This window comes from Nematostella vectensis, chromosome 8, assembly GCF_932526225.1.
Source record: "Nematostella vectensis chromosome 8, jaNemVect1.1, whole genome shotgun sequence".
In the NCBI taxonomy this organism is placed as follows: domain Eukaryota; kingdom Metazoa; phylum Cnidaria; class Anthozoa; order Actiniaria; family Edwardsiidae; genus Nematostella; species Nematostella vectensis.
This window is the reverse complement of record NC_064041.1, coordinates 13,491,146-13,518,051: the sequence shown is the minus strand read 5'-3', so window position 1 is coordinate 13,518,051 and position 26,906 is coordinate 13,491,146. Positions and strand designations below refer to the sequence as shown.

The 26,906-nt window shown below is 42.2% G+C and overlaps 3 protein-coding genes, 8 non-coding genes and 1 pseudogene across 11 annotated transcripts in view; all 12 read right to left on the bottom strand.

The window, feature by feature from the left end:
• Positions 1-488: 488 nt before the first annotated feature.
• On the bottom strand, positions 489-709 carry LOC116613945. Its single transcript, XR_007313137.1, has one exon. It is a non-coding gene; the product is annotated as a small nucleolar RNA U3 (small nucleolar RNA).
• A 2,046-nt stretch (positions 710-2,755) lies between these two features.
• LOC116620317 lies at positions 2,756-2,976 on the bottom strand. Its single transcript, XR_004297129.2, has one exon. It is a non-coding gene; the product is annotated as a small nucleolar RNA U3 (small nucleolar RNA).
• Positions 2,977-3,175: 199 nt separating this feature from the next.
• LOC125570832 lies at positions 3,176-3,280 on the bottom strand (annotated as a pseudogene).
• A 1,680-nt stretch (positions 3,281-4,960) lies between these two features.
• LOC125570830 lies at positions 4,961-5,181 on the bottom strand. The gene has a single exon (XR_007313139.1). It is a non-coding gene; the product is annotated as a small nucleolar RNA U3 (small nucleolar RNA).
• Positions 5,182-6,860: 1,679 nt separating this feature from the next.
• LOC116614366 lies at positions 6,861-7,081 on the bottom strand. Its single transcript, XR_004294487.2, has one exon. It is a non-coding gene; the product is annotated as a small nucleolar RNA U3 (small nucleolar RNA).
• A 1,677-nt stretch (positions 7,082-8,758) lies between these two features.
• Positions 8,759-8,979, bottom strand: LOC116620313. The gene has a single exon (XR_004297125.1). It is a non-coding gene; the product is annotated as a small nucleolar RNA U3 (small nucleolar RNA).
• A 1,695-nt stretch (positions 8,980-10,674) lies between these two features.
• On the bottom strand, positions 10,675-10,895 carry LOC116620319. Its single transcript, XR_004297131.2, has one exon. It is a non-coding gene; the product is annotated as a small nucleolar RNA U3 (small nucleolar RNA).
• A 45-nt stretch (positions 10,896-10,940) lies between these two features.
• On the bottom strand, positions 10,941-14,260 carry LOC5516200 (rhodopsin, G0-coupled). Its single transcript, XM_032386021.2, has 2 exons — positions 12,789-14,260; positions 10,941-12,083 (listed from the first exon to the last, which is right to left on the bottom strand). Exons 1-2 carry the CDS (start codon positions 13,365-13,367, stop codon positions 11,655-11,657), a joined length of 1,008 nt encoding a protein of 335 aa, XP_032241912.1. The 5' UTR covers positions 13,368-14,260; the 3' UTR covers positions 10,941-11,654.
• Positions 14,261-15,778: 1,518 nt separating this feature from the next.
• LOC116620316 lies at positions 15,779-15,999 on the bottom strand. The gene has a single exon (XR_004297128.1). It is a non-coding gene; the product is annotated as a small nucleolar RNA U3 (small nucleolar RNA).
• A 1,904-nt stretch (positions 16,000-17,903) lies between these two features.
• On the bottom strand, positions 17,904-18,761 carry LOC5516201 (rhodopsin, G0-coupled). Its single transcript, XM_048731869.1, has one exon. It carries the CDS (start codon positions 18,759-18,761, stop codon positions 17,904-17,906), a length of 858 nt encoding a protein of 285 aa, XP_048587826.1.
• A 610-nt stretch (positions 18,762-19,371) lies between these two features.
• Positions 19,372-26,906, bottom strand: part of LOC5516239 (rhodopsin, G0-coupled) — a 14,518-nt gene continuing 6,983 nt past the window's right edge. The window contains exons 2-4 of the mRNA XM_032386057.2: positions 23,598-24,247; positions 22,423-22,859; positions 19,372-21,055 (exon numbers count right to left, since the gene is read on the bottom strand). Of these exons, the coding sequence (XP_032241948.1) occupies positions 22,446-22,859; positions 23,598-24,176 (993 nt within the window). The 5' untranslated portion in view covers positions 24,177-24,247 and the 3' untranslated portion in view covers positions 19,372-21,055; positions 22,423-22,445. The remainder of the gene's footprint in view (positions 21,056-22,422; positions 22,860-23,597; positions 24,248-26,906) is intronic.
• LOC116620314 lies at positions 21,196-21,416 on the bottom strand. Its single transcript, XR_004297126.1, has one exon. It is a non-coding gene; the product is annotated as a small nucleolar RNA U3 (small nucleolar RNA).

Here is a 26,906-nt window from a genome sequence, read left to right as displayed (position 1 = left end):
TGCATTGTTGGGTGATCGTATCGACAGTGACTTGGATAAAGTGCATTTTTTTTATCTAGCTATGCGAAAAATAGAAACCAAATCAAACGCAACGAAAAATGCATTGCAAGTTGCAAAAAAAAGATGTTATACATGTAATTTTCTTGCAACAATTACCTCAATTCACAAAACCTTTATGTAGTGCTGCAAAATATCAATCAATCCTACGATAAGAACGGCTCCATTTCTATGTAGAGTTTTAGGTAGGGCTCGGTTTTCAGCCATGTTGGTTTCGGTGCTCCCGCGATTCCAGTGTGTGAGCAGCGCACGACATAACCACGGGTGCAAACCGAGCTTAAGTTTTTGGCTGAAACAAAACTTTTGTATCATCAAATCTTCGCTTGTTGGGTTATATTTACATGATAAACAAGAAAAAAAAACAAGCTATCCTATTTTAAGGCGGATACATATAGTTGATTGAGACATTGCCTTGATTATTAACCGGGATACCCACTCTGAATGCGTGATCCTCCTCCTCCCAGCCACAAATGGGCAGGGAAGAACGGTCATCAATCGTCGGTGGCGACCTACCAATCAAGGCAATGCCCTCGACGTGCTTCGCGCTCAGAGGATCACGCTTTGCATCGTCACCGTGGGTATCGTGGTTGTCTCTGTAAGGTTACAAAGACGGGACGCGTACTATAGAAATGATCCTAGTAAGTACGGTCTTGCCTTTGTGTGGAGACTAAAACGACCACATCCGTTCAGCTCAAATAATCCATGTGGGTCAGCAAAGAAGCGACACAATCTACTCATGTGCAATTCTTAATGTCACTTTTACGTAGCTAGAAATCAATATTTTTATAGTTTTATTCTTAAGACCCCACATCTACGGAAGGCCTGGCTGACAGTATTAGTTTTGCGTTTCGTGAAGTTCCAAGAACCCCCCTCCCCCCCTCCCCATCCAAGTCTTCCAAGGGAGGGACTGGGATTACCGAGAAACCAGCTTGGGACCGCCGGACAGCCCCTCCGGGTCCCCCAGCCCTAGCAGGTGGAATTGTAGGCCAAGAGACTTCAACGTACCTAAATATTTGGCAAACACATATGAAGACCGGGGTTGTCTGTAGAGTGGCCGTCCGGCGTTCCCAAGTCGTTTTCTCGAAAATCTCCCACCCACCCCCCCTATTCCAGCCTACACTATTTACACTCTGCGACTCGAGTTGTAGAGGTGTCGTATACAACTAAATCGTGCTGTCTAATTCAGCCTTGACACATCCAAGTTCCATAACAGGGAATGGGGCATTATTTGGGGACACGTAATACCTTCGTGCACTGATTGCTGGGTAGAATTTATGAGTTGACGAATTGCATGCTGGTTATGGCATTGCGAGGAGACGATAACTTGCAGTATATGACGTCATACATTAGTATTCGTATATAAATAACACTACCATATAAGAAATTCCAGTGGCGTTGTGTCAACTTTTGCATTGTCATTTTGCCAAACAAGCTCGGAGAAGTCTAAGTCATTGTCAATAGTCAAAACAACAAAGCTAAAAACTTAACTCTTCTCAACTCTCTCCAAAAACGTACTCGTGGCAAGAGCTGGCCTGGATACACTACCTAATAGATGAGTATGTACGTAGCTGCTTTGTGTACTATTATCTTTGCTCTACAAAGGAGTTCTTTTGTCTCTATTCTTCTCGTTCTTTGTGTCGAGGTGCGGATATTGTTCATTTGCCCAATCAAATTGCAGCTTTTAAGAGCTGCGTACTGACCCTAATAGATAGCTTGGGACGCCAATTTATTAAAATTTGGGTGAAAATAAATTTAATGAATTTTAGCTTCAATACACGTCAGTCTGAGGGGGAAGGCCCCAATAAAACGCCATTAGTCTACTATTGTAACAGTATAAAAAAGGTAGAAATGTTAGTTTTTGCATTGTTGGGTGATCGTATCGACAGTGACTTGGATAAAGTGTAACTATAATATGTATATTAAATCAACTTAAGTTATTAAATCTACAAATATGTAAAGAATATGTTACTGGAAGTAAAAAGAACATGTTAACATGATATGGCTTTTTTGTTGTTGTTGCTGTTCTTGCGCATATTCGTAATTAAGTGCGCTTTTATTTTCAAACAGAGGCTAAGACCACCCCTCAGAAGGTTCCTCTTCCCATCTCAACCATTTTTGACCGCAATCTGTAAAGAAACTTCTGACATGACTCCATTACTAACTACTATTGTTATAAATACTGACTCCGTTTTTTGTGACAAAGGCATTTTTCCTAGGACTAAAAATATTGAAGGTTGCAGAAACAGGGCATTTTTTTTATCTCGCTATGCGAAAAATAGAAACCAATTCAAACGCAACAAAAAATGCATTGCACGCTGCAAAAAAAAGATGTTATACATGTAATTTTCTTGCAACAATTACCTCAATTCACAAAACCTTTATGTAGTGCTGTAAAATATCAATCAATCCTACGATAAGAACGGATTCATTTTCTATGTAGAGTTTTAGGTAGGGCTCGGTTTTCAGCCATGGTGGTTTTAGTGCTCCCGCGATTCCAGTGTGTGAGCAGCGCACGACATAACCACGGTTGCAAACCGAGCTTAAGTTTTTGGCTGAAACAAAACTTTTGTATCATCAAATCTTCGCTTGTTGGGTTATATTTAAATGATAAACAAGAAAAAAAACAAGCTATCCTATTTTATTTTAAGGCGGATAAATATAGTTGATTGAGACATTGCCTTGATTATTAACCGGGATACCCACTCTGAATGCGTGATCCTCCTCCTCCCAGCCACAAATGGGCAGGGAAGAACGGTCATCAATCGTCGGTGGCGACCTACCAATCAAGGCAATGCCCTCGACGTGCTTCGCGCTCAGAGGATCACGCTTTGCATCGTCACCGTGGGTATCGTGGTTGTCTCTGTAAGGTTACAAAGACGGGACGCGTACTATAAAAATGATCCTAGTGAGTACGGTCTTGCCTTTGTGTGGAGACTAAAACCACCACATCCGTTCAGCTCGAATAATCCATGTGGGTCAGCAAAGAAGCGACACAATCTACGCATGTGCAATTCTTAATGTCACTTTTACGTAGCTAGAAATCAATATTTTTATAGTTCTATTCTACGGAAGGCCTGGCTGACAGTATTAGTTTTGCGTTTCGCGAAGTTCCAAGAACCCCCCTCCCCCCCTCCCCATCGTCACCGTGGGTATCGTGGTTGTCTCTGTAAGGTTACAAAGACGGGACGCGTACTATAGAAATGATCCTAGTAAGTACGGTCTTGCCTTTGTGTGGAGACTAAAACGACCACATCCGTTCAGCTCGAATAATCCATGTGGGTCAGCAAAGAAGCGACACAATCCGCGCATGCGCAATTCTTAATGTCACTTTTACGTAGCTAGAAATCAATATTTTTATAGTTTTATTCTTAAGACCCCACATCTACGGAAGGCCTGGCTGACAGTATTAGTTTTGCGTTTCGTGAAGTTCCAAGAACCCCCCTCCCCCCCCTCCCCATCCAAGTCTTCCAAGGGAGGGACTGGGATTACCGAGAAACCAGCTTGGGACCGCCGGACAGCCCCTCCGGGTCCCCCAGCCCTAGCAGGTGGAATTGTAGGCCAAGAGACTTCAACGTACCTAAATATTTGGCAAACACATATGAAGACCGGGGGTGTCTGTAGAGTGGCCGTCCGGCGTTCCCAAGTCGTTTTCTCGAAAATCTCCCACCCACCCCCCTATTCCAGCCTACACTATTTACACTCTGCGACTCGAGTTGTAGAGGTGTCGTATACAACTAAATCGTGCTGTCTAATTCAGCCTTGACACATCCAAGTTCCATAACAGGGAATGGGGCATTATTTGGGGACACGTAATACCTTCGTGCACTGATTGCTGGGTAGAATTTATGAGTTGACGAATTGCATGCTGGTTATGGCATTGCGAGGAGACGATAACTTGCAGTATATGACGTCATACATTAGTATTCGTATATAAATAACACTACCATATAAGGAATTCCAGTGGCGTTGTGTCAATTTCTGCATTGTCATTTTGCCAAACAAGCTCGGAGAAGTCTAAGTCATTGTCAATAGTCAAAACAACAAAGCTAAAAACTTAACTCTTCTCAACTCTCTCCAAAAACGTACTCGTGGCAAGAGCTGGCCTGGATACACTACCTAATAGATGAGTATGTACGTAGCTGCTTTGTCTACTATTATCTTTGCTCTACAAAGGAGTTCTTTTGTCTCTATTCTTCTCGTTCTTTGTGTCGAGGTGCGGATATTGTTCATTTGCCCAATCAAATTGCAGCATTTAAGAGCTGCGTACTGACCCTAATAGATAGCTTGGGACGCCAATTTATTGAAATATGGGTGAAAATAAATTTAATGAATTTTAGCTTCAATACATGTCAGTCTGAGGGGGAAGGCCCCAATAAAACGCCATTAGTCTACTATTGTAACAGTATAAAAAAAAAGGTAGAATTGTTAATTTTTGCATTGTTGGGTGATCGTATCGACAGTGACTTGGATAAAGTGCATTTTTTTTATCTAGCTATGCGAAAAATAGAAACCAAATCAAACGCAACGAAAAATGCATTGCAAGTTGCAAAAAAAAGATGTTATACATGTAATTTTCTTGCAACAATTACCTCAATTCACAAAACCTTTATGTAGTGCTGCAAAATATCAATCAATCCTACGATAAGAACGGTTCCATTTCTATGTAGAGTTTTAGCCCATGTTGGTTTCGGTGCTCCCGCGATTCCAGTGTGTGAGCAGCGCACGACATAACCACGGTTGCAAACCGAGCTTAAGTTTTTGGCTGAAACAAAACTTTTGTATCATCAAATCTTCGCTTGTTGGGTTATATTTAAATGATAAACAAGAAAAAAAACAAGCTATCCTATTTTAAGGCGGATAAATATAGTTGATTGAGACATTGCCTTGATTATTAACCGGGATACCCACTCTGAAAGCGTGATCCTCCTCCTCCCAGCCACAAATGGGCAGGGAAGAACGGTCATCAATCGTCGGTGGCGACCTACCAATCAAGGCAATGCCCTCGACGTGCTTCGCGCTCAGAGGATCACGCTTTGCATCGTCACCGTGGGTATCGTGGTTGTCTCTGTAAGGTTACAAAGACGGGACGCGTACTATAGAAATGATCCTAGTAAGTACGGTCTTGCCTTTGTGTGGAGACTAAAACGACCACATCCGTTCAGCTCGAATAATCCATGTGGGTCAGCAAAGAAGCGACACAATCCACGCATGCGCAATTCTTAATGTCACTTTTACGTAGCTAGAAATCAATATTTTTATAGTTTTATTCTTAAGACCCCACATCTACGGAAGGCCTGGCTGACAGTATTAGTTTTGCGTTTCGTGAAGTTCCAAGAACCCCCCTCCCCCACTCCCCATCCAAGTCTTCCAAGGGAGGGACTGGGATTACCGAGAAACCAGCTTGGGACCGCCGGACAGCCCCTCCGGGTCCCCCAGCCCCAGCAGGTGGAATTGTAGGCCAAGAGACTTCAACGTACCTAAATATTTGGCAAACACATATGAAGACCGGGGGTGTCTGTAGAGTGGCCGTCCGGCGTTCCCAAGTCGTTTTCTCGAAAATCTCCCACCCACCCCCCTATTCCAGCCTACACTATTTACACTCTGCGACTCGAGTTGTAGAGGTGTCGTATACAACTAAATCGTGCTGTCTAATTCAGCCTTGACACATCCAAGTTCCATAACAGGGAATGGGGCATTATTTGGGGACACGTAATACCTTCGTGCACTGATTGCTGGGTAGAATTTATGAGTTGACGAATTGCATGCTGGTTATGGCATTGCGAGGAGACGATAACTTGCAGTATATGACGTCATACATTAGTATTCGTATATAAATAACACTACCATATAAGGAATTCCAGTGGCGTTGTGTCAATTTTTGCATTGTCATTTTGCCAAACAAGCTCGGAGAAGTCTAAGTCATTGTCAATAGTCAAAACAACAAAGCTAAAAACTTAACTCTTCTCAACTCTCTCCAAAAACGTACTCGTGGCAAGAGCTGGCCTGGATACACAACCTAATAGATGAGTATGTACGTAGCTGCTTTGTGTACTATTATCTTTGCTCTACAAAGGAGTTCTTTTGTCTCTATTCTTCTCGTTCTTTGTGTCGAGGTGCGGATATTGTTCATTTGCCCAATCAAATTGCAGCATTTAAGAGCTGCGTACTGACCCTAATAGATAGCTTGGGACGCCAATTTATTGAAATATGGGTGAAAATAAATTTAATGAATTTTAGCTTCAATACACGTCAGTCTGAGGGGGAAGGCCCCAATAAAACGCCATTAGTCTAATATTGTAACAGTATAAAAAAAAAGGTAGAATTGTTAATTTTTGCATTGTTGGGTGATCGTATCGACAGTGACTTGGATAAAGTGCATTTTTTTTATCTAGCTATGCGAAAAATAGAAACCAAATCAAACGCAACGAAAAATGCATTGCAAGTTGCAAAAAAAAGATGTTATACATGTAATTTTCTTGCAACAATTACCTCAATTCACAAAACCTTTATGTAGTGCTGCAAAATATCAATCAATCCTACGATAAGAACGGTTCCATTTCTATGTAGAGTTTTAGCCCATGTTGGTTTCGGTGCTCCCGCGATTCCAGTGTGTGAGCAGCGCACGACATAACCACGGTTGCAAACCGAGCTTAAGTTTTTGGCTGAAACAAAACTTTTGTATCATCAAATCTTCGCTTGTTGGGTTATATTTAAATGATAAACAAGAAAAAAAACAAGCTATCCTATTTTAAGGCGGATAAATATAGTTGATTGAGACATTGCCTTGATTATTAACCGGGATACCCACTCTGAATGCGTGATCCTCCTCCTCCCAGCCACAAATGGGCAGGGAAGAACGGTCATCAATCGTCGGTGGCGACCTACCAATCAAGGCAATGCCTTCGACGTGCTTCGCGCTCAGAGGATCACGCTTTGCATCGTCACCGTGGGTATCGTGGTTGTCTCTGTAAGGTTACAAAGACGGGACGCGTACTATAGAAATGATCCTAGTAAGTACGGTCTTGCCTTTGTGTGGAGACTAAAACGACCACATCCGTTCAGCTCGAATAATTCATGTGGGTCAGCAAAGAAGCGACACAATCTACGCATGTGCAATTCTTAATGTCACTTTTAAGTAGCTAGAAATCAATATTTTTATAGTTTTATTCTTAAGACCCCACATCTACGGAAGGCCTGGCTGACAGTATTAGTTTTGCGTTTCGTGAAGTTCCAAGAACCCCCCTCCCCCCCTCCACATCCAAGTCTTCCAAGGGAGGGACTGGGATTACCGAGAAACCAGCTTGGGACCGTCGGACAGCCCCTCCGGGTCCCCCAGCCCTAGCAGGTGGAATTGTAGGCCAAGAGACTTCAACGTACCTAAATATTTGGCAAACACATATGAAGACCGGGGGTGTCTGTAGAGTAGCCGTCCTGCGTTCCCAAGTCGTTTTCTCGAAAATCTCCCTCCCACCCCCCTATTCCAGCCTACACTATTTACACTCTGCGACTCGAGTTGTAGAGGTGTCGTATACAACTAAATCGTGCTGTCTAATTCAGCCTTGACACATCCAAGTTCCATAACAGGGAATGGGGCATTATTTGGGGACACGTAATACCTTCGTGCACTGATTGCTGGGTAGAATTTATGAGTTGACGAATTGCATGCTGGTTATGGCATTGCGAGGAGACGATAACTTGCAGTATATGACGTCATACATTAGTATTCGTATATAAATAACACTACCATATAAGGAATTCCAGTGGCGTTGTGTCAATTTTTGCATTGTCATTTTGCCAAACAAGCTCGGAGAAGTCTAAGTCATTGTCAATAGTCAAAACAACAAAGCTAAAAACTTAACTCTTCTCAACTCTCTCCAAAAACGTACCCGTGGCAAGAGCTGGCCTGGATACACTACCTAATAGATGAGTATGTACGTAGCTGCTTTGTGTACTATTATCTTTGCTCTACAAAGGAGTTCTTTTGTCTCTATTCTTCTCGTTCTTTGTGTCGAGGTGCGGATATTGTTCATTTGCCCAATCAAATTGCAGCTTTTAAGAGCTGCGTACTGACCCTAATAGATAGCTTGGGACGCCAATTTATTAAAATTTGGGTGAAAATAAATTTAATGAATTTTAGCTTCAATACACGTCAGTCTGAGGGGGAAGGCCCCAATAAAACGCCATTAGTCTACTATTGTAACAGTATAAAAAAAGGTAGAAATGTTAGTTTTTGCATTGTTGGGTGATCGTATCGACAGTGACTTGGATAAAGTGCAATTTTTTTATCTAACTATTCGAAAAATAGAAACCAAATCAAACGCAACGAAAAATGCATTGCAAGTTGCAAAAAAAAGATGTTATACATGTAATTTTCTTGCAACAATTACCTCAATTCACAAAACCTTTATGTAGTGCTGCAAAATATCAATCAATCCTACGATAAGAACGGTTCCATTTCTATGTAGAGTTTTAGCCCATGTTGGTTTCGGTGCTCCCGCGATTCCAGTGTGTGAGCAGCGCACGACATAACCACGGTTGCAAACCGAGCTTAAGTTTTTGGCTGAAACAAAACTTTTGTATCATCAAATCTTCGCTTGTTGGGTTATATTTAAATGATAAACAAGAAAAAAAACAAGCTATCCTATTTTAAGGCGGATAAATATAGTTGATTGAGACATTGCCTTGATTATTAACCGGGATACCCACTCTGAATGCGTGATCCTCCTCCTCCCAGCCACAAATGGGCAGGGAAGAACGGTCATCAATCGTCGGTGGCGACCTACCAATCAAGGCAATGCCCTCGACGTGCTTCGCGCTCAGAGGATCACGCTTTGCATCGTCACCGTGGGTATCGTGGTTGTCTCTGTAAGGTTACAAAGACGGGACGCGTACTATAGAAATGATCCTAGTAAGTACGGTCTTGCCTTTGTGTGGAGACTAAAACGACCACATCCGTTCAGCTCGAATAATCCATGTGGGTCAGCAAAGAAGCGACACAATCTACGCATGTGCAATTCTTAATGTCACTTTTAAGTAGCTAGAAATCAATATTTTTATAGTTTTATTCTTAAGACCCCACATCTACGGAAGGCCTGGCTGACAGTACTAGTTTTGCGTTTCGTGAAGTTCCAAGAACCCCCCTCCACCCCTCCCCATCCAAGTCTTCCAAGGGAGGGACTGGGATTACCGAGAAACCAGCTTGGGACCGCTGGACAGCCCCTCCGGGTCCCCCAGCCCCAGCAGGTGGAATTGTAGGCCAAGAGACTTCAACGTACCTAAATATTTGGCAAACACATATGAAGACCGGGGGTGTCTGTGGAGTGGCCGTCCGGCGTTCCCAAGTCGTTTTCTCGAAAATCTCCCACCCACCCCCCTATTCCAGCCTACACTATTTACACTCTGCGACTCGAGTTGTAGAGGTGTCGTATACAACTAAATCGTGTTGTCTAATTCAGCCTTGACACATCCAAGTTCCATAACAGGGAATGGGGCATTATTTGGGGACACGTAATACCTTCGTGCACTGATTGCTGGGTAGAATTTATGAGTTGACGAATTGCATGCTGGTTATGGCATTGCGAGGAGACGATAACTTGCAGTATATGACGTCATACATTAGTATTCGTATATAAATAACACTACCATATAAGGAATTCCAGTGGCGTTGTGTCAATTTTTGCATTGTCATTTTGCCAAACAAGCTCGGAGAAGTCTAAGTCATTGTCAATAGTCAAAACAACAAAGCTAAAAACTTAACTCTTCTCAACTCTCTCCAAAAACGTACTCGTGGCAAGAGTTGGCCTGGATACACTACCTAATAGATGAGTATGTACGTAGCTGCTTTGTCTACTATTATCTTTGCTCTACAAAGGAGTTCTTTTGTCTCTATTCTTCTCGTTCTTTGTGTCGAGGTGCGGATATTGTTCATTTGCCCAATCAAATTGCAGCTTTTAAGAGCTGCGTACTGACCCTAATAGATAGCTTGGGACGCCAATTTATAAAAATTTGGGTGAAAATAAATTTAATGAATTTTAGCTTCAATACACGTCAGTCTGAGGGGGAAGGCCCCAATAAAACGCCATTTGTCTACTATTGTAACAGTATAAAAAAAAGGTAGAAATGTTAGTTTTTGCATTGTTGGGTGATCGTATCGACAGTGACTTGGATAAAGTGAATTTTTTTTATCTAGCTATGCGAAAAATAGAAACCAAATCAAACGCAACGAAAAATGCATTGCATGTTGCAAAAAAAAGATGTTATACATGTAATTTTCTTGCAACAATTACCTCAATTCACAAAACCTTTATGTAGTGCTGCAAAATATCAATCAATCCTACGATAAGAACGGCTCCATTTCTATGTAGAGTTTTAGGTAGGGCTCGGTTTTCAGCCATGTTGGTTTCGGTGCTCCCGCGATTCCAGTGTGTGAGCAGCGCACGACATAACCACGGTTGCAAACCGAGCCTAAGTTTTTGGCTGAAACAAAACTTTTGTATCATCAAATCTTCGCTTGTTGGGTTATATTTACATGATAAACAAGAAAAAAAACAAGCTATCCTATTTTAGGGCGGATACATATAGTTGATTGAGACATTGCCTTGATTATTAACCGGGATACCCACTCTGAATGCGTGATCCTCCTCCTCCCAGCCACAAATGGGCAGGGAAGAACGGTCATCAATCGTCGGTGGCGACCTACCAATCAAGGCAATGCCCTCGACGTGCTTCGCGCTCAAAGGATCACGCTTTGCATCGTCACCGTGGGTATCGTGGTTGTCTCTGTAAGGTTACAAAGACGGGACGCGTACTATAAAAATGATCCTAGGAAGTACGGTCTTGCCTTTGTGTGGAGACTAAAACGACCACATCCGTTCAGCTCGAATAATCCATGTGGGTCAGCAAAGAAGCGACACAATCTACGCATGTGCAATTCTTAATGTCACTTTTACGTAGCTAGAAATCAATATTTTTATAGTTTTATTCTTAAGACCCCACATCTACGGAAGGCCTGGCTGACAGTATTAGTTTTGCGTTTCGTGAAGTTCCAAGAACCCCCCTCCCCCCCTCCCCATCCAAGTCTTCCAAGGGAGGGACTGGGATTACCGAGAAACCAGCTTGGGACCGCCGGACAGCCCCTCCGGGTCCCCCAGCCCTAGCAGGTGGAATTGTAGGCCAAGAGACTTCAACGTACCTAAATATTTGGCAAACACATATGAAGACCGGGGTTGTCTGTAGAGTGGCCGTCCGGCGTTCCCAAGTCGTTTTCTCGAAAATCTCCCACCCACCCCCCTGTTCCAGCCTTTTCACAGATGGGGGTATCAAAAAAGAATAACGCGAAATGCTACCTCGTCAATTACTCTCTCAAGGGGACTGTACTTCATAGTGTCTAAGTAACACCGTCCATCTTTGATAAGCATGGCAAAAAGGGAATGTTTCACATTATTCCATATCAAGTGCTCAAAATAAATAACATAAGGTTGAAAATAAAAACATATATATTTTGTTGATTGAAATAAATGTCATGCGGGTAGGACGCCGCCTTGTTTCAGTCCATGCTAGATATCTAGCCCATATCTTTTTGTTGTAAAATCCAGAAATTATGTAACGCATGGTTGTCGGGGCTTGTATGAACCGTAATGAAAGGCTTCATTCGGTAGAGGAAACAACACATATGATTGTGATATTAATGGGTCAATTTTTCTAGATCTTCTACAGCGCCTCAAAAAATGAAAAAAATCTTCCCAAAATCTCTTAGTTATGAAGGAATAAACTACTGGGTTTAACAAGAAACTTGATTTGGCGAACATGCTGCTGTATATTACTGCATTGGCTTGAAGCTCAACACGTAGAACCATGAGTAATGAGACAACACTGTAAGGAAGCCAGGCGAAGAAGTAAGCACCGATAAGCAGAGTTAGCTTCATGGCAAAAACGATGTGCTTACGCTTCATGATTTTGGCGAACATCACCATTTGGGCAGAGCACACTGAATTCCTGCTTAGTTGAACAAACGTCTTTCTCCTCAACTGAAAATTAAAATGAAGTGACCGTTTCGGTCAGCCGCCATTTTGAGCTGACCATTTTGTCATCCTGGCAAAATACAAAGTGGGGAAAACGTCTTTTTCCATCGCCCCCCTCCCCCTCTTCCATCGCACGATTTAGGAGTGATACTTTATTAACACCTAAAAGATTATTTAGACAGCACGATTTAGTTTCTTGCGACCCGCCTACGACATGTATTAGCCATGAATTATATGGCTAATACATGATGCTCGTAGTCGAGCATCGTAGCGGAGTCGTAGGCTGATTTACACTCTGCGACTCGAGTTGTAGAGGTGTCGTATACAACTAAATCGTGATGACTAAATCAGCCTTGACACATCCAAGTTCCATAACAGGCAATGGGGCATTGGGGACACGTAATACCTCAATATTCTATAAATTATAAGAAAATATTTAAAAGGGCGTGGACACAAATTGGCTCCCAGCAGATTGACACCAATCAACTTAACACTAAACATATTTACACTTAACACATTGACACTAAACATATTTACACTTAACACATTGACACTAAACACATTTATACCAAACAGATTGACACAAAACACATTAACACCAAACATATTGACAATAAACATATTGACTCCAAACACAAACACAGTGACACCCAACACATTGACACAATCATTACAATAAAACCTGGAAACACGTTCATTTTCTTGCTTTACCTTACTAATGTGATAGTAGCTGAAAAGTATAAAACCAACCGGCACAAAGAAACATCCAAGAAACACAGCGCCATAGTACGTGTCATCTTTCGCTCCACTCGCTCCCCATAGCAACGTGCATGTCATGTTCTCTGGTCCCAGTCCGTAAGCGCCCCAGCCGACAAGGGGGGACAAACTGAACACTAGGGAGTACCCCCACAGGGCTGCTATGATCTTGACAGCCTGCCCTTTAGTGAGGTAGTACCCGTTAGTACTTGTGCTCTTAAAGAGAGTTAGATACTTCTCGAACGCCATGGCAGACAAGTGAGTGATGGAGACGAGACCAAAGGTGTAGAAAAGTGATGCATGCATTTTGCAGAGTTCAAAATCAAATTGCCAGCTACCGTTGCTGACGGCTAATAGCGTCACAGGCATTGCAATGACACACGCGAGGCAATCACTGATTGCTACGCTGATAAGGAAGACATCTGGCACCTGGAGAAAATGGCGTTTGCTGAGAAATACCAAGAGGACGATGAAGTTGAAGACTGAGCCCGCGAAGCTCACAACACCGAGATAGATCATGAGTGGTACACTCATTATGGGATTCCTTTGGTGGTTCACCGCGAGAAGGACTAAATATCTAGAAAGAATACTCAGGGTGGCAGGTCTGGCTGAAAATGAATACGTATGTATGTAAGATGGGCATGATTTTTGGAGGCCGGAGAGATATTTCGTTATGCTTTTGTAACAATTAATAATCAAATCCAAACTAGAAGTTCACCGTCAGTCCAACTTCTTTGTTCCTAGGCGTACGTAGACCGCCTAAAAGTTTCTTCAAGAATTTTCATATTGTAGGATCTCATATATTTAATATCTATGTCTGAGTACCTCCTCCGTTTAACAGATCCTGGTCACGCACTTTGACGGTGTCTTATGAGAAGGCAACGGTATGACAATAGCTAGCAGTTGGTGGGGCACTGGGGGCCCTGTAGGAGCGTGGTCATGCCCCGAAAGATTTTCTTAATTTTTTGTTCCCCTTTCCCCCTTAACCGCATGAAACAAATCCTGGTCATGCACTTGGTTTCTTATGATAAGGCAGAGGTATGACAATAGTTTGCAAACCTGAAGACATATTCCTTTACAGACGCGTAGCTAGGAGTGCCCACCCCCCTTGACCGCCAATTTTTGTTTTTTTATTTTCAAGAATCACCCGATTTTTCACATTTTTACAAAACACATGGCCTGCGCATCCGTTTTCGGTTCCTACGCACAGTCCCCACCCCTCCCTCCTCAGCAAATCCTGACTACAGGTCTATGTGACCATTCTAGATCTTTCCCATTATTCCGAATGTCGTACTTTCTCGATCTTTTAACACATCTTTTACAACTACATACCTCTACTGCAGAGGTTGATATAAATAAAACGGATTTAAAAAAAGAACTAAGAGCTATTCGGCATTTAGTTCAAAAACAGAAAGTATGAAAATAGAATTTGAAAAGAACATTCAGTGGCGGTTCCAGGGGTGGTGACGGGGGTGATATGTCACCCCCCACCCCCCACCCCCTTGTTGGGTGAAAAAAGCATTTTGGAAAAAAACATAATGGTTGTAAATTATTACAGCCGAATTCGATGAACTGCGACGCTTCTCACTGGCAAAGAACCAGACAATGTTCGCGACAGAAAGCCAGGCCACTGCACTAGGTGAAACAGGGCATGAATTATGTCGAAAAGCTCACCCCTCCCTTTCTAATTCCTAGATCCGCCACTGACATTTCAAGCACTATTGAACGTTCAGCTAGAATTAGGCTCGCGAATGAATAGAATAAGAGCCTTTGCACTATCAGAAAAAATAATAAGAAAAACAATTGCCAGTATATCTCTACATTCAGTGGTAAAGTTACCAATAAACTTACCCAAATATGGGTAGCCAGACGACGACAAAACACAGAAGAAAGTGAAATATCTCAGAAGATAGTACTGTGACGTTCCAGCACAATCAAAGGCGTTAAGATAAATTGAAAGGAATTAATGCTAGAAAAAAAGCTATAACTGTTGTGTGGCTGGGGCGGTTTTGTTGTTTTCTTGGTGAAATGAATGAAAATTGCTCTTGTTGTTTTCAATTCATTGTGCTGACGTCTGAATTATTGATTGACCTCGATCAATCTGTCCAAATAAGGGCATTACCACACAGAAAACAGATCTAATTATGCAAGAAAATCCCCTCAAACCCTCTGTAGGCAAGCGATTTCATTTGCTAGATGGAGAAAACCTTTTTTGCCCTTAATCCTGCTTGATATTTTCTTCACAACCATCGGCTGCTTGACTTTTGTTACTCTAGGCTGTCATGTTTGGCTAGGGGTAGTCTCCCTCGCAGCCGTTCAGGACTCGTCACGCAAGGCGGCGCTTGAGTAGCTCAGGAGCCTAGCGTGACGAGTCACGGCATGTAGGGAAATATTGGGAGGCAATGGGCCGCAATCTGTAAAGAAATTTATACAGTGACATGACTCCATTACTTACTACTATTGTTATAAATACTGACTCATGAAACATGATACACAGGGCATTTTTTTTATCTCGTTATGCGAAAAATAGAAACCAATTCAAATGCAACGAAAAATGCATTGCAAATTGCAAAAAAAAGATGTTATACATGTAATTTTCTTGCAACAATTGCCTCAATTCACAAAACCTTTATGTAGCGCTGCAAAATATCAATCAATCCTACGATAAGAACGGCTTCATTTTCTATGTAGAGTTTTAGGTAGGGTTCGGTTTTCAGCCATGTTGGTTTCCGTGCTACCGCGATTCCAGTGTGTGAGCAGTGCACGACATAACCACGGTTGCAAACCGAGCTTAAGTTTTTGGCTGAAACAAAACTTTTGTATCATCAAATCTTCGCTTGTTGGGTTATATTTACATGATGAACAAGAAAAAAACAAGCTATCCTATTTTAAGTCGGATAAATATAGTTGATTGAGAGACATTGCCTTGATTATTAACCGGGATACCCACTCTGAATGCGTGATCCTCCTCCTCCCAGCCACTAATGGACAGGGAAGAACGTTCATCAATCGTCGGTGGCGACTTACCAATCAAGGCAATGCCCTCGACGTGCTTCGCGCTCAGAGGATCACGCTTTGCATCGTCACCGTGGGTATCGTGGTTGTCTCTGTAAGGTTACAAAGACGGGACGCGTACTACAGAAATGATCCTAGTAAGTACGGTCTTGCCTTAGTGTGGAGACTAAAACAAGAACATCCGTTCAGCTCGAATAATCCATGTGGGTCAGCAAAGAAGCGACACAATCCACGCATGCGCAATTCTTAATGTCATTTTTACGTAGCTAGAAATCAATATTTTTATAGTTTTATTCTTAAGACCCCACATCTACGGAATGCCTGGATGACAGTACTAGTTTTGCGTTTCGTGAAGTTACAAGAACCCCCATTCCCCCGGCCCCATCCAAGTCTTCATATGAAGAAAACCTTGGCGTTTTGAGGGATTGGTACCGAGGACCTTTGGTTTCTTTTCAGATACTTTCCCCATTGACTAAAGATGGTCACAGTCACTGTTTTTCTCTTCTGATTACAAGTCATAATGTTTACAAAGCACCTGCGGTACGGTAACCTTAAAAATAACAATAATCATGCAGTTTTACCAAATAAGGAATATATTAGTTTTCTTATATGGAATTGACCGCGTTTGGCAAAAACGACAATTTTTGGCTGAATTTTCTTGATATGCCAATGGAGGGACTGGGGTTACCTAGAAACCGGCTTAGGTGGCCGGACGGCCCCTCTGGGTCCCCCAGCCCTAGCAAGTGGAATTGTAGGCCAAGAGACTTCAACGAACCTAAATATTTGGCAAAAACATGTGAAGACCGGGGGTGTCTGTGGAGTGGCCGTCCGGAGTTCCCAAGTCGTTTTCTCGAAAATCTCCCACCCACCCCCCTATTCCAGCCTTTTCACAGATGGGTGTATCAAAAGAGAATAACGCGAAATGCTACCTCGTCAATTACTCTCTCAAGGGGACTGTACTTCATAGTATCTAAGTATCATAGTATCTTTGATAAGCATGGCAAAAAGGGAATGTTTCACATTATTCCATATCAAGTGCTCAAAATAAATAACATAAGGCTGAAAATAAAAACATATATATTTTGTTGATTGAAATAAATGTTATGCGGGTAGGACGCCGCCTTGTTTCATTCCATGCTAGATATCTAGCCCATATCTTTTTGTTGTAAAATCCAGAAATTATGTAACGCACGGTTGTCGAGCCTTGTATGAACCATGATGAAAGGCCGCATTCGGTAGAGGAAACAACAGATTTGCTTGTGATATTAATGGGTAAATTTTTCTAGTTCTTCTACAGCGCCTCAAAAAATGAAAAAAATCTTCCCAAAATCTCATAGTTATGAAGGAATAAACTACTGGGTTTAACAAGAAACTTGATTTAGCAAACATGCTGCTGTATATTACTGCATTGGCTTGAAGCTCAACACGTAGAACCATGAGTAATGAGACAACACTGTAAGGAAGCCAGGCGAAGAAGTAAGCACCGATAAGAAGAGTTAGCTTCATGGCAAAAACGATGTGCTTACGCTTCATGATTTTGGCGAACATCACCATTTGGGCAGAGCACACTGAATTCCTGCTTAGATGAACAAACGTCTTTCTCCTCAACTGAAAATTAAAATGAAGTGACCGTTTCGGTCAGCCGCCATTTTGAGCTGACCATTTTGTCATCCTGGCAAAATACAAAGTGGGGAAAACGTCTTTTTCCATCGCCCCCCTCCTCCTCTTCCATCGCACGATTTAGGAGTGATACTTTATTAACACCTAAAAGATTATTTAGACAGCACGATTTAGTTTCTTGCGACCCGCCTACGACATGTATACATGATGCTCGTAGTCGAGCATCGTAGCGGAGTCGTAGGCTGATTTACACTCTGCGACTCGAGTTGTAGAGGTGTCGTATACAACTAAATCGTGATGACTAAATCAGCCTTGACACATCCAAGTTCCATAACAGGCAATGGGGCATTGGGGACACGTAATACCTCAATATTCTATAAATTATAATGAAATATTTAAAAGGGCGTGGACACAAATTGGCGCCGAGCAGATTGATCACCAATCAACACCAATCAACTTAACACTAAACATATTTACACTTAACACATTGACACTAAACACATTTATACCAAACAGATTGACACCAAACACATTAACACCAAACACATTGACAATAAACATATTGACTCCAAACACAAACACAAACACAGTGACACCCAACACATTGACAATAAACATATTGACTCCAAACACAAACACAAACACAGTGACACCCAACACATTGACACAATCATTACAATAAAACCTGGAAACACGTTCATTTTCTTGCTTTACCTTACTAATGTGATAGTAGCTGAAAAGTATAAAACCAACCGGCACAAAGAAACATCCAAGAAACACAGCGCCATAGTACGTGTCATCTTTCGCTCCACTCGCTCCCCATAGCAACGTGCATGTGATGTTCTCTGGTCCCAGTCCGTAAGCGCCCCAGCCGACAAGGGGGGACAAACTGAACACTAGGGAGTACCCCCACAGGGCTGCTATGATCTTGACAGCCTGCCCTTTAGTGAGGTAGTACCCGTTAGTACTTGTACTCTTAAAGAGAGTTAGATACTTCTCGAACGCCATGGCAGACAAGTGGGTGATGGAGACAAGACCAAAGGTGTAAAAAAGTGATGCATGCATTTTGCAGAGTTCAAAATCAAATTGCCAGCTACCGTTGCTGACGGCTAATAGCGTCACAGGCATTGCAATGACACACGCGAGGCAATCACTGATTGCTACGCTGAGTAGGAAGACATCTGGCACCTGGAGAAAATGGCGTTTGCTGAGAAATACCAAGAGGACGATGAAGTTGAAGACTGAGCCCGCGAAGCTCACAACACCGAGATAGATCATGAGTGGTATACTCATTATGGGATTCCTTTGGTGGTTCACCGCGAGAGGGACTAAATATCTAGAAAGGATACTCAGGGTGGCAGGTCTGGCTGAAAATGAATACGTATGTATGTAAGATGGGCATGATTTTTGGAGGCCGTAGAATTAATAATCAAAGCCAAACTAGAAGTTCTCCGACAGTCCAACTCCTTTGTTCCTAGGCGTACGTAGAGGGGGAGGGGAAGGGGGAGATGGCGCTCCAAATCACTCTCCCCTTCCTCGACCGCCTAAAAGTTTTTTCAAGAATTGGCAAATTGTAGGATTTCATATATTTAATATCTATGTCTGAGTACCTCCTCCGATTAACAGATCCTGGTCACGCACTTTGACGGTGTCTTATGAGAAGGCAACGGTATGACAATAGCTAGCAGGGGGTGGGGCACTGGGGGCCCTGTAGGAGCGTGGTCAAGCCTCGAAATATTTTCTTAATTTTTTGTTCCCCTTTCCCCTTTCCCGCTTGAAACAAATCCTGGTCACGCACTTGGTTTCTTATGATAAGGCAGAGGTATGACAATAGTTTGCAAACCTGAAGACCTATTCCTTTACAGACGCGTAGCTAGGAGTGCTCACCCCCCTTGACCGCCAATTTTTGTTTTTTTATTTTTCAAGAATCACCCGATTTTTCACATTTTTACAAAACACATGGCCTGCGCATCCGTTTTCGGTTCCTACGCACAGTCCCCACCCCTCCCTCCTCAGCAAATCCTGACTACGTGACCATTCTAGATCTTTCCCGTTATTCCGAATGTCGTACTTTCTCGATCGTTTAACACATCTTTTACAACTACATACCTCTACTGCAGAGGTTGATATAAGTAAAACGGATTAAAAAAAACTAAGAGCTATTCGGCATTTAGTTCAAAAACAGAAAGTATGAAAATAGAATTTGAAAAGAACATTCAGTGGCGGTTCCAGGGGTGGTGACGGTGGTGATATGTCACCCCCCCCCCCCTACTTGTTGGGTGAAAAAAGCATTTTGGAAAAAAAACATAAATGGTTGTAAATTATTACAGCCGAATTCGATGAACTGCGACGCTTCTCACTGGCCAAGAAGCAGACAATGTTCGCGACAGAAAGCCAGGCCACTGCACTAGGTGAAACAGGGAAGGAATTATGTCGAAAAAGGTCACCCCTCCCTTTGTAAATCCTAGATCCGCCACTGACATTTCAAGCACTATTGAACGTTCAGCTAGAATTAGGCTCGCGAATGAATAGAATAAGAGCCTTTGCACTATCAGAAAAAATAATAAGAAAAACAATTGCCAGTATATCTCTACATTCAGTGGTAAAGTTACCAATAAACTTACCCAAATATGGGTAGCCAGACGACAAAACACATAAGAAAGTGAAATATCTCAGAAGATAGTATTCGGTAACGTTCCAGCACAATCAAAGGCGTTATGATAAATTGAAAGGAATTAATGCTAGAAAAAAGCTATAACTGTTGAGTGGCTGGGGCGGTTTTGTTGTTTTCCTGGTGAAATGAATGAAAATTGCTCTTGTTGTTTCATTGTGCTGACGTCTGAATTATTGATTGACCTCGATCAATCTGTCCAAATAAGGGCATTACCACACAGAAAACAGATCTAATTATGCAAGAAAATCCCCTCAAACCCTCTGTAGGCAAGCAATTTCATTTGCTGGATGGAGAAAACCTCTTTTGCACTTAATCCTGCTCGATATTTTCTTCACAACCATCGGCTGCTTGATTTTTGTTACTCTAGGCTGTCATGTTTGGCTAGGGGTAGTCTCCCTCGCAGCCGTTCAGGACTTGTCACGCTAGGCTGCGCTTGAGTAGCTCAGGAACCTAGCGTGACGAGTCACGGCATGTAGGGAAATATTGGGAGGCAGGGGGCCGCAATCTGTAAAGAAACTTATACAGTGACATGACTCCATTACTAACTGCTATAGTTATAAATACTGACTCCATTTTTTGTGACTAAAAAGATTGCAGGTTGCATAAACATAATACACAGGGCAATTTTTTTCTCGCTATGCGAAAAATAGAAAGAAATTCAAACGCAACGAAAAAAAGCATTGCAAGTTGCAAAAAAAAGATGTTATACATGTAACAATTGCCTCAATTCACAAAACCTTTACGTAGCCCTGCAAAATATCAATCAATCCTACGATAAGAACGGCTTCATTTTCTATGTAGAGTTTTAGGTAGGGTTCGGTTTTCAGCCATGTTGGTTTCGTTGCTCCCGCGATTCCAGTGTGTGAGCAGCGCACGACATAAGCACGGTTGCAAACCGAGCCTAAGTTTTTAGCTGAAACAAAATTTTTGTATCATCAAATCTTCGCTTGTTGGGTTATATTTACATGATAAGCAAGAAAAAAACAAGCTATCCTATTTTAAGGCGTATAAATATAGTTGATTGAGACATTGCCTTGATTAGTAACCGGGATACCCACTCTGAATGCGTGATCCTCCTCCTCCCAGCCACTAATGGACAGGGAAGAACGTTCATCAATCGTCGGTGGCGACTTACCAATCAAGGCAATGCCCTCGACGTGCTTCGCGCTCAGAGGATCACGCTTTGCATCGTCACCGTGGGTATCGTGGTTGTCTCTGTAAGGTTACAAAGACGGGACGCGTACTACAGAAATGATCCTAGTAAGTACGGTATTGCCTTACTGTGGAGACTAAAACAAGAACATCCGTTCAGCTCGAATAATCCATGTGGGTCAGCAAAGAAGCGACACAATCAACGCATGCGCAATTCTTAATGTCATTTTTACGTAGCTAGAAATCAATATTTTTATAGTTTTATTCTTAAGACCCCACATCTACGGAAGGCCTGGCTGACAGTACTAGTTTTGCGTTTCGTGAAGTTCCAAGAACCCCCTTCCCCCCTCCCCATCCAAGTCTTCATATGAAGAAAACCTTGGCGTTTTGAGGGATTGGTACCGAGGACCTTTGGTTTCTTTTCAGATACTTTCCCCATTGACTAAAGATGGTCACAGTCACTGTTTTTCTCTTCTTATTACAAGTCATAATGTTTACAAAGCACCGGCGGTACGGTAACCTTAAAAATAACAATAATCATGCAGTTTTACCAAATAAGGAATATATTAGTTTCCTTATATGGAATTGACCGCGTTTGGCAAAAACGACAATTTTTGGCTGAATTTTCTTGATATGCCAATGGAGGGACTGGGATTACCTAGAAACCGGCTTAGGTGGCCGGACGGCCCCTCTGGGTCCCCCAGCCCTAGCAAGTGGAATTGTAGGCCAAGAGACTTCAACGTACCTAAATATTTGGCAAAAACATGTGAAGACCGGGGGTGTCTGTGGAGTGGCCGTCCGGCGTTCCCAAGCCGTTTTCTCGAAAATCTCCCACCCACCCCCCTATTCCAGCCTTTTCACAGATGGGTGTATCAAAAAAGAATAACGCGAAATGCTACCTCGTCAATTACTCTCTCAAGGGGACTGTACTTCATAGTATCTAAGTAACACCGTCCATCTTTGATAACGCATGCGGCAAAAAGGGAATGTTTCACATTCCATATCAAGTGCTCAAAATAAATAACATAAGGTTGAAAATAAAAACATATATATTTTGTTGATTGAAATAAATGTCATGCGGATAGGACGCCGCCTTGTTTCAGTCCATGCTAGATATCTAGCCCATACCTTTTTGTTGTAAAATCCAGAAATTATGTAACGCACGGTTGTCGAGCCTTGTATGAACCATGATGAAAGGCTGCATTCGGTAGAGGAATGGATATTAATGGGTAAATTTTTCTAGTTCTTCTACAGCGCCTGAAAAAATGAAAACAATCTTCCCAAAATCTCTTAGTTATGAAGGAATAAACTACTGGGTTTAATAAGAAACTTGATTTAGCAAACATGCTGCTGTATATTACTGCATTGGCTTGAAGCTCAACACGTAGAACCATGAGTAATGAGACAACACTGTAAGGAAGCCAGGCGAAGAAGTAAGCACCGATAAGCAGAGTTAGCTTCATGGCAAAAACGATGTGCTTATGCTTCATGATTTTGGCGAACATCACCATTTGGGCAGAGCACACTGAATTCCTGCTTAGATGAACAAACGTCTTTCTCCTCAACTGAAAATTAAAATGAAGTGACCGTTTCGGTCAGCCGCCATTTTGAGCTGACCATTTTGTCATCCTGTCAAAATACAAAGTGGGGAAAACGTCTTTTTCCATCGCCCCCCTCCCCTTCTTCCATCGCACGATTTAGGAGTGATACTTTATTAACACCTAAAAGATTATTTAGACAGCACGATTTAGTTTTTTGCGACCCGCCTACGACATTTATTAGCCATGAATTACATGGCTAATACATGATGCTCGTAGTCGAGCATCGTAGCGGAGTCGTAGGCTGATTTACACTCTGCGACTCGAGTTGTAGAGGTGTCGTATACAACTAAATTGTGATGACTAAATCAGCCTTGACACATCCAAGTTCCATAACAGGCAATGGGGCATTGGGGACACGTAATACCTCAATATTCTATAAATTATAAGGAAATATTTAAAAGGGCGTTGACGCAAATTGGCGCCCAGCAGATTGACACCAATCAACTTAACACTAAACATATTTACACTTAACACATTGACACTAAACACATTTATACCAAACAGATTGACAGCAAACACATTAACACCAAACACATTGACAATAAACATATTGACTCCAAACACAAACACAAACACAGTGACACCCAACACATTGACAATAAACATATTGACTCCAAACACAAACACAAACACAGTGACACCCAACACATTGACACAATCATTACAATAAAACCTGGAAACACGTTCATTTTCTTGCTTTACCTTACTAATGTGATAGTAGCTGAAAAGTATAAAACCAACCGGCACAAAGAAACATCCAAGAAACACCGCGCCATAGTACGTGTCATCTTTCGCTCCACTCGCTCCCCATAGCAACGTGCATGTCATGTTCTCTGGTCCCAGTCCGTAAGCGCCCCAGCCGACAAGGGGGGACAAACTGAACACTAGGGAGTACCCCCACAGGGCTGCTATGATCTTGACTGCCTGCCCTTTAGTGAGGTAGTACCCGTTAATACATGTACTCTTAAAGAGAGTTAGATACTTCTCGAACGCCATGGCAGACAAGTGGGTGATGGAGACGAGACCAAAGATGTAAAAAAGTGATGCGTGCATTTTGCAGAGTTCAAAATCAAATTGCCAGCTACCGTTGCTGACGGCTAATAGCGTTACAGGCATTGCAATGACACACGCGAGGCAATCACTGATTGCTACGCTGAGTAGGAAGACATCTGGCACCTGGAGAAAATGGCGTTTGCTGAGAAATACCAAGAGGACGATGAAATTGAAGATTGAGCCCGCGATGCTAACAACACCGAGATAGATCATGAGTGGTACACTCATTATGGGACTCCTTTGGTTGTTCACCGAGAGGTACTGACACCTAGAAGGGATTCTCAGGGTGGCAGGTCTGACTGAAAATGAAAACGTATGTGTCAATCATAATCACTTACAAGGTCTGTGAGATATTACGTAATGCTTATGCAAGAATTAATAATGATAAGCCAAACTAGAAGTCCACTAACAGTCCAACGCCTTTGTTCTTAGGCGTGCATAAGGGGGGGGGGGGGGAGGGGGGGATAATGCTCCCAATTCCTCTCCCCTTCCCGCCAAATGTTTCTACAAGAACCGCCAAATTGTAGGCTTTCATATGACTAATATCTGTGTCTGCGTACCTCCTCTGTTAAACAAATGCTGGTCTCGCATTTGAGTTTTATGATAAGGCAACGGTATGACAATAGCGTTGGGGGTGGGGCACTAAGGGCACGCACCCCTCCCCCTAATATTTAAAAAATTATAAGGAAATGATTAGTAGGGGCGTGCTCATGCCCTAAAATATTTTCTTAATGTTTTGGTATTGCCCCTCTTCCGCTTGTAACAAATACAGGTCGCGCACTTGGTTTCTTATGATAAGGCAAAGGTAAGACACAGGTTTGCAAACCTTGAGACACGCAGCAAGGAGTGCCCACCTCCTTTGACCGCCATTTTTTCTCATTTTTCAAGACTCACCCGATTTCACACAATTTTACAAAACACATAGACCTGTTTTTGGTTAAAAGCGGGTATTCGTATCATGGCACTTGGGGTGGGTAGATGATAAAGTTTTGCGGGGGGGGGGGGGGGTGTTAGTAGTATAGAGAGGCGATCTAAAGGGATGAAAAAGGTCAAACATACATAGTGGCATGGAATGACAAGAATAAGGATAACAAAAAACAAAAAAAAACAATTACACAGAAAAAAGAAAAACGTGGGATATTTCGTAGAGCTCTTCGAAATGTAAAGCAACCTTTCATATAATCTAGTACAAGGTTTATCATCAGTAAGTAAGACCAGGTACTAGTCAAATGCAAAAGGGGGTATAGAAACTGGGGGCCGAGGGATGCTAGGGGGGGGGGGAGGGGGGAGATGGAGAAGCCTAGTTAGGGGAGGGTTCGCATTTCAATTCGCATTTGAGACCTGCGCACAAATTTTCGGTTCCTACGCACAAGTCCCCACCCATCCCTCCCCAGCAAATCTTGACTACGTGTCTACGTGACCATTCTAGATCTTTCCGGTTTCCCGAATGTCGTACTTTCTCGATCATTTAACACATCTTTTACAACTACACACATGTATTGAAAAGGTTGATATAATCAGATGAATAAAAACTAGTAAAACGAATTAAAAAAAAGAAGTTAGAGCTTTCGGAATTTAACCTAAAAAACAGAAAGTAAAAAAATAGAATTCGAAAAGAACATTTCAAGCAGTATTCAACGCAACGTTCGGCTCGAATTAGGCTCGCGAATAGACTTCTTTGCAGCCGTCCTTTTTCAGTCGTGAAAGCGCTCCACGAACGTTCGTGGGGGGATTGGAGCGCTTTCGAGACTGACAAGCGCGGACGGCTGAAAAGGAGAATAGCTCGCGAATAAATAGAATAAGATCCATTACACTATCAGAAAAAAAAAATAAAACAATTGTCACAAGTGGTAAAGTTACCAATAATTTATAATAATATAACTTTTTATTATTTTCTTTTTATATGTAAATATGTATTTTCTTTCCTTTCCAAATAAACTGAAACTGTAAAGTTACCAATAGTGAATATAATGAATAGAATAAGAACAATTTCACTATCAGAAAAAAAAATTGTCACAAGTGGTAAAGTTACCAATATTGTATATTAATATAACTTGTTATTATTTTCTTTTTATATGTAAATATGTATTTTATATCCTGGTTAAACAGATAAACTGAAACTGAAGCTGTAAAGTTACCAATAAATTTACCCAAATATGGGTAGCCAGACGACAAAACACGGAAGTGAAAATCCAAGAAGATTAAATGGTACTGTAACGTTCAGCACAATATCAAATACATTATAATAAATTGAAGGAATTTATGCTAGTAAAAAACCTATAACTGTTATGTGGCTGGGGCGGTTTTGTTGTTTTCCTGGTGAAATTAATTAAAATTGCTCTTTTCAATTTAAATTCATTGTGCTGACGTCTGAGTTTATTATTTTTTTGCGGGCCAGTCGCATCAGATTCCTTGTTCAAACATAAAAATACGACGAGCATATCTATTAGGTCAACGTGGGAAGACGCCCCCCCCCCGCCGGGATCAAGCCAGCTAGAAGAAAACCTGTCACCTTCAAATATGAATTTACCACAAGGAATTTCGAGTCCATAGCCATTGCTTCTGTTCACTCACTTCCCTTTAGATCCTTGCTAGCCCACAGCTCACAAGGGCGACGCCTTTAGATCCCTGCTAGCCCACAGCTTACAAGGGCGACGCCTTTAGATCCCTGCTAGCCCACAGCTTACAAGGACGACGCCTTTAGATCCCTGCTAGTCCACAGCTTACAAGGGCGACGCCTTTAAATCCCTGCTAGCCCACAGCTTACAAGGGCGACGCCTTTAGATCCTTGCTAGCCCACAGCTTACAAGGGCGACGCCTTTAGATCCTTGCTAGCCCACAGCTTACAAGGGCGACGCCTTTAGATCCTTGCTAGCCCACAGCTTACAAGGGCGACGCCTTTAGATCCTTGCTAGCCCACAGCTTACAAGGGCGACGCCTTTAGATCCCTGCTAGTCC

Bases quoted from the DNA above. Each gene is read 5' to 3' on its own strand.
- LOC5516200 (XM_032386021.2), bottom strand. From the start codon at position 13,367: ATGAGTGTACCACTCATGATCTATCTCGGTGTTGTGAGCTTCGCGGGC. The intron at 12,084-12,788 runs GTAAAGCAAGAA...TTTAATTTTCAG, and splicing joins GCTACTATCACATTAGTAAG to TTGAGGAGAAAGACGTTTGT.
- LOC5516201 (XM_048731869.1), bottom strand. From the start codon at position 18,761: ATGAGTATACCACTCATGATCTATCTCGGTGTTGTGAGCTTCGCGGGC.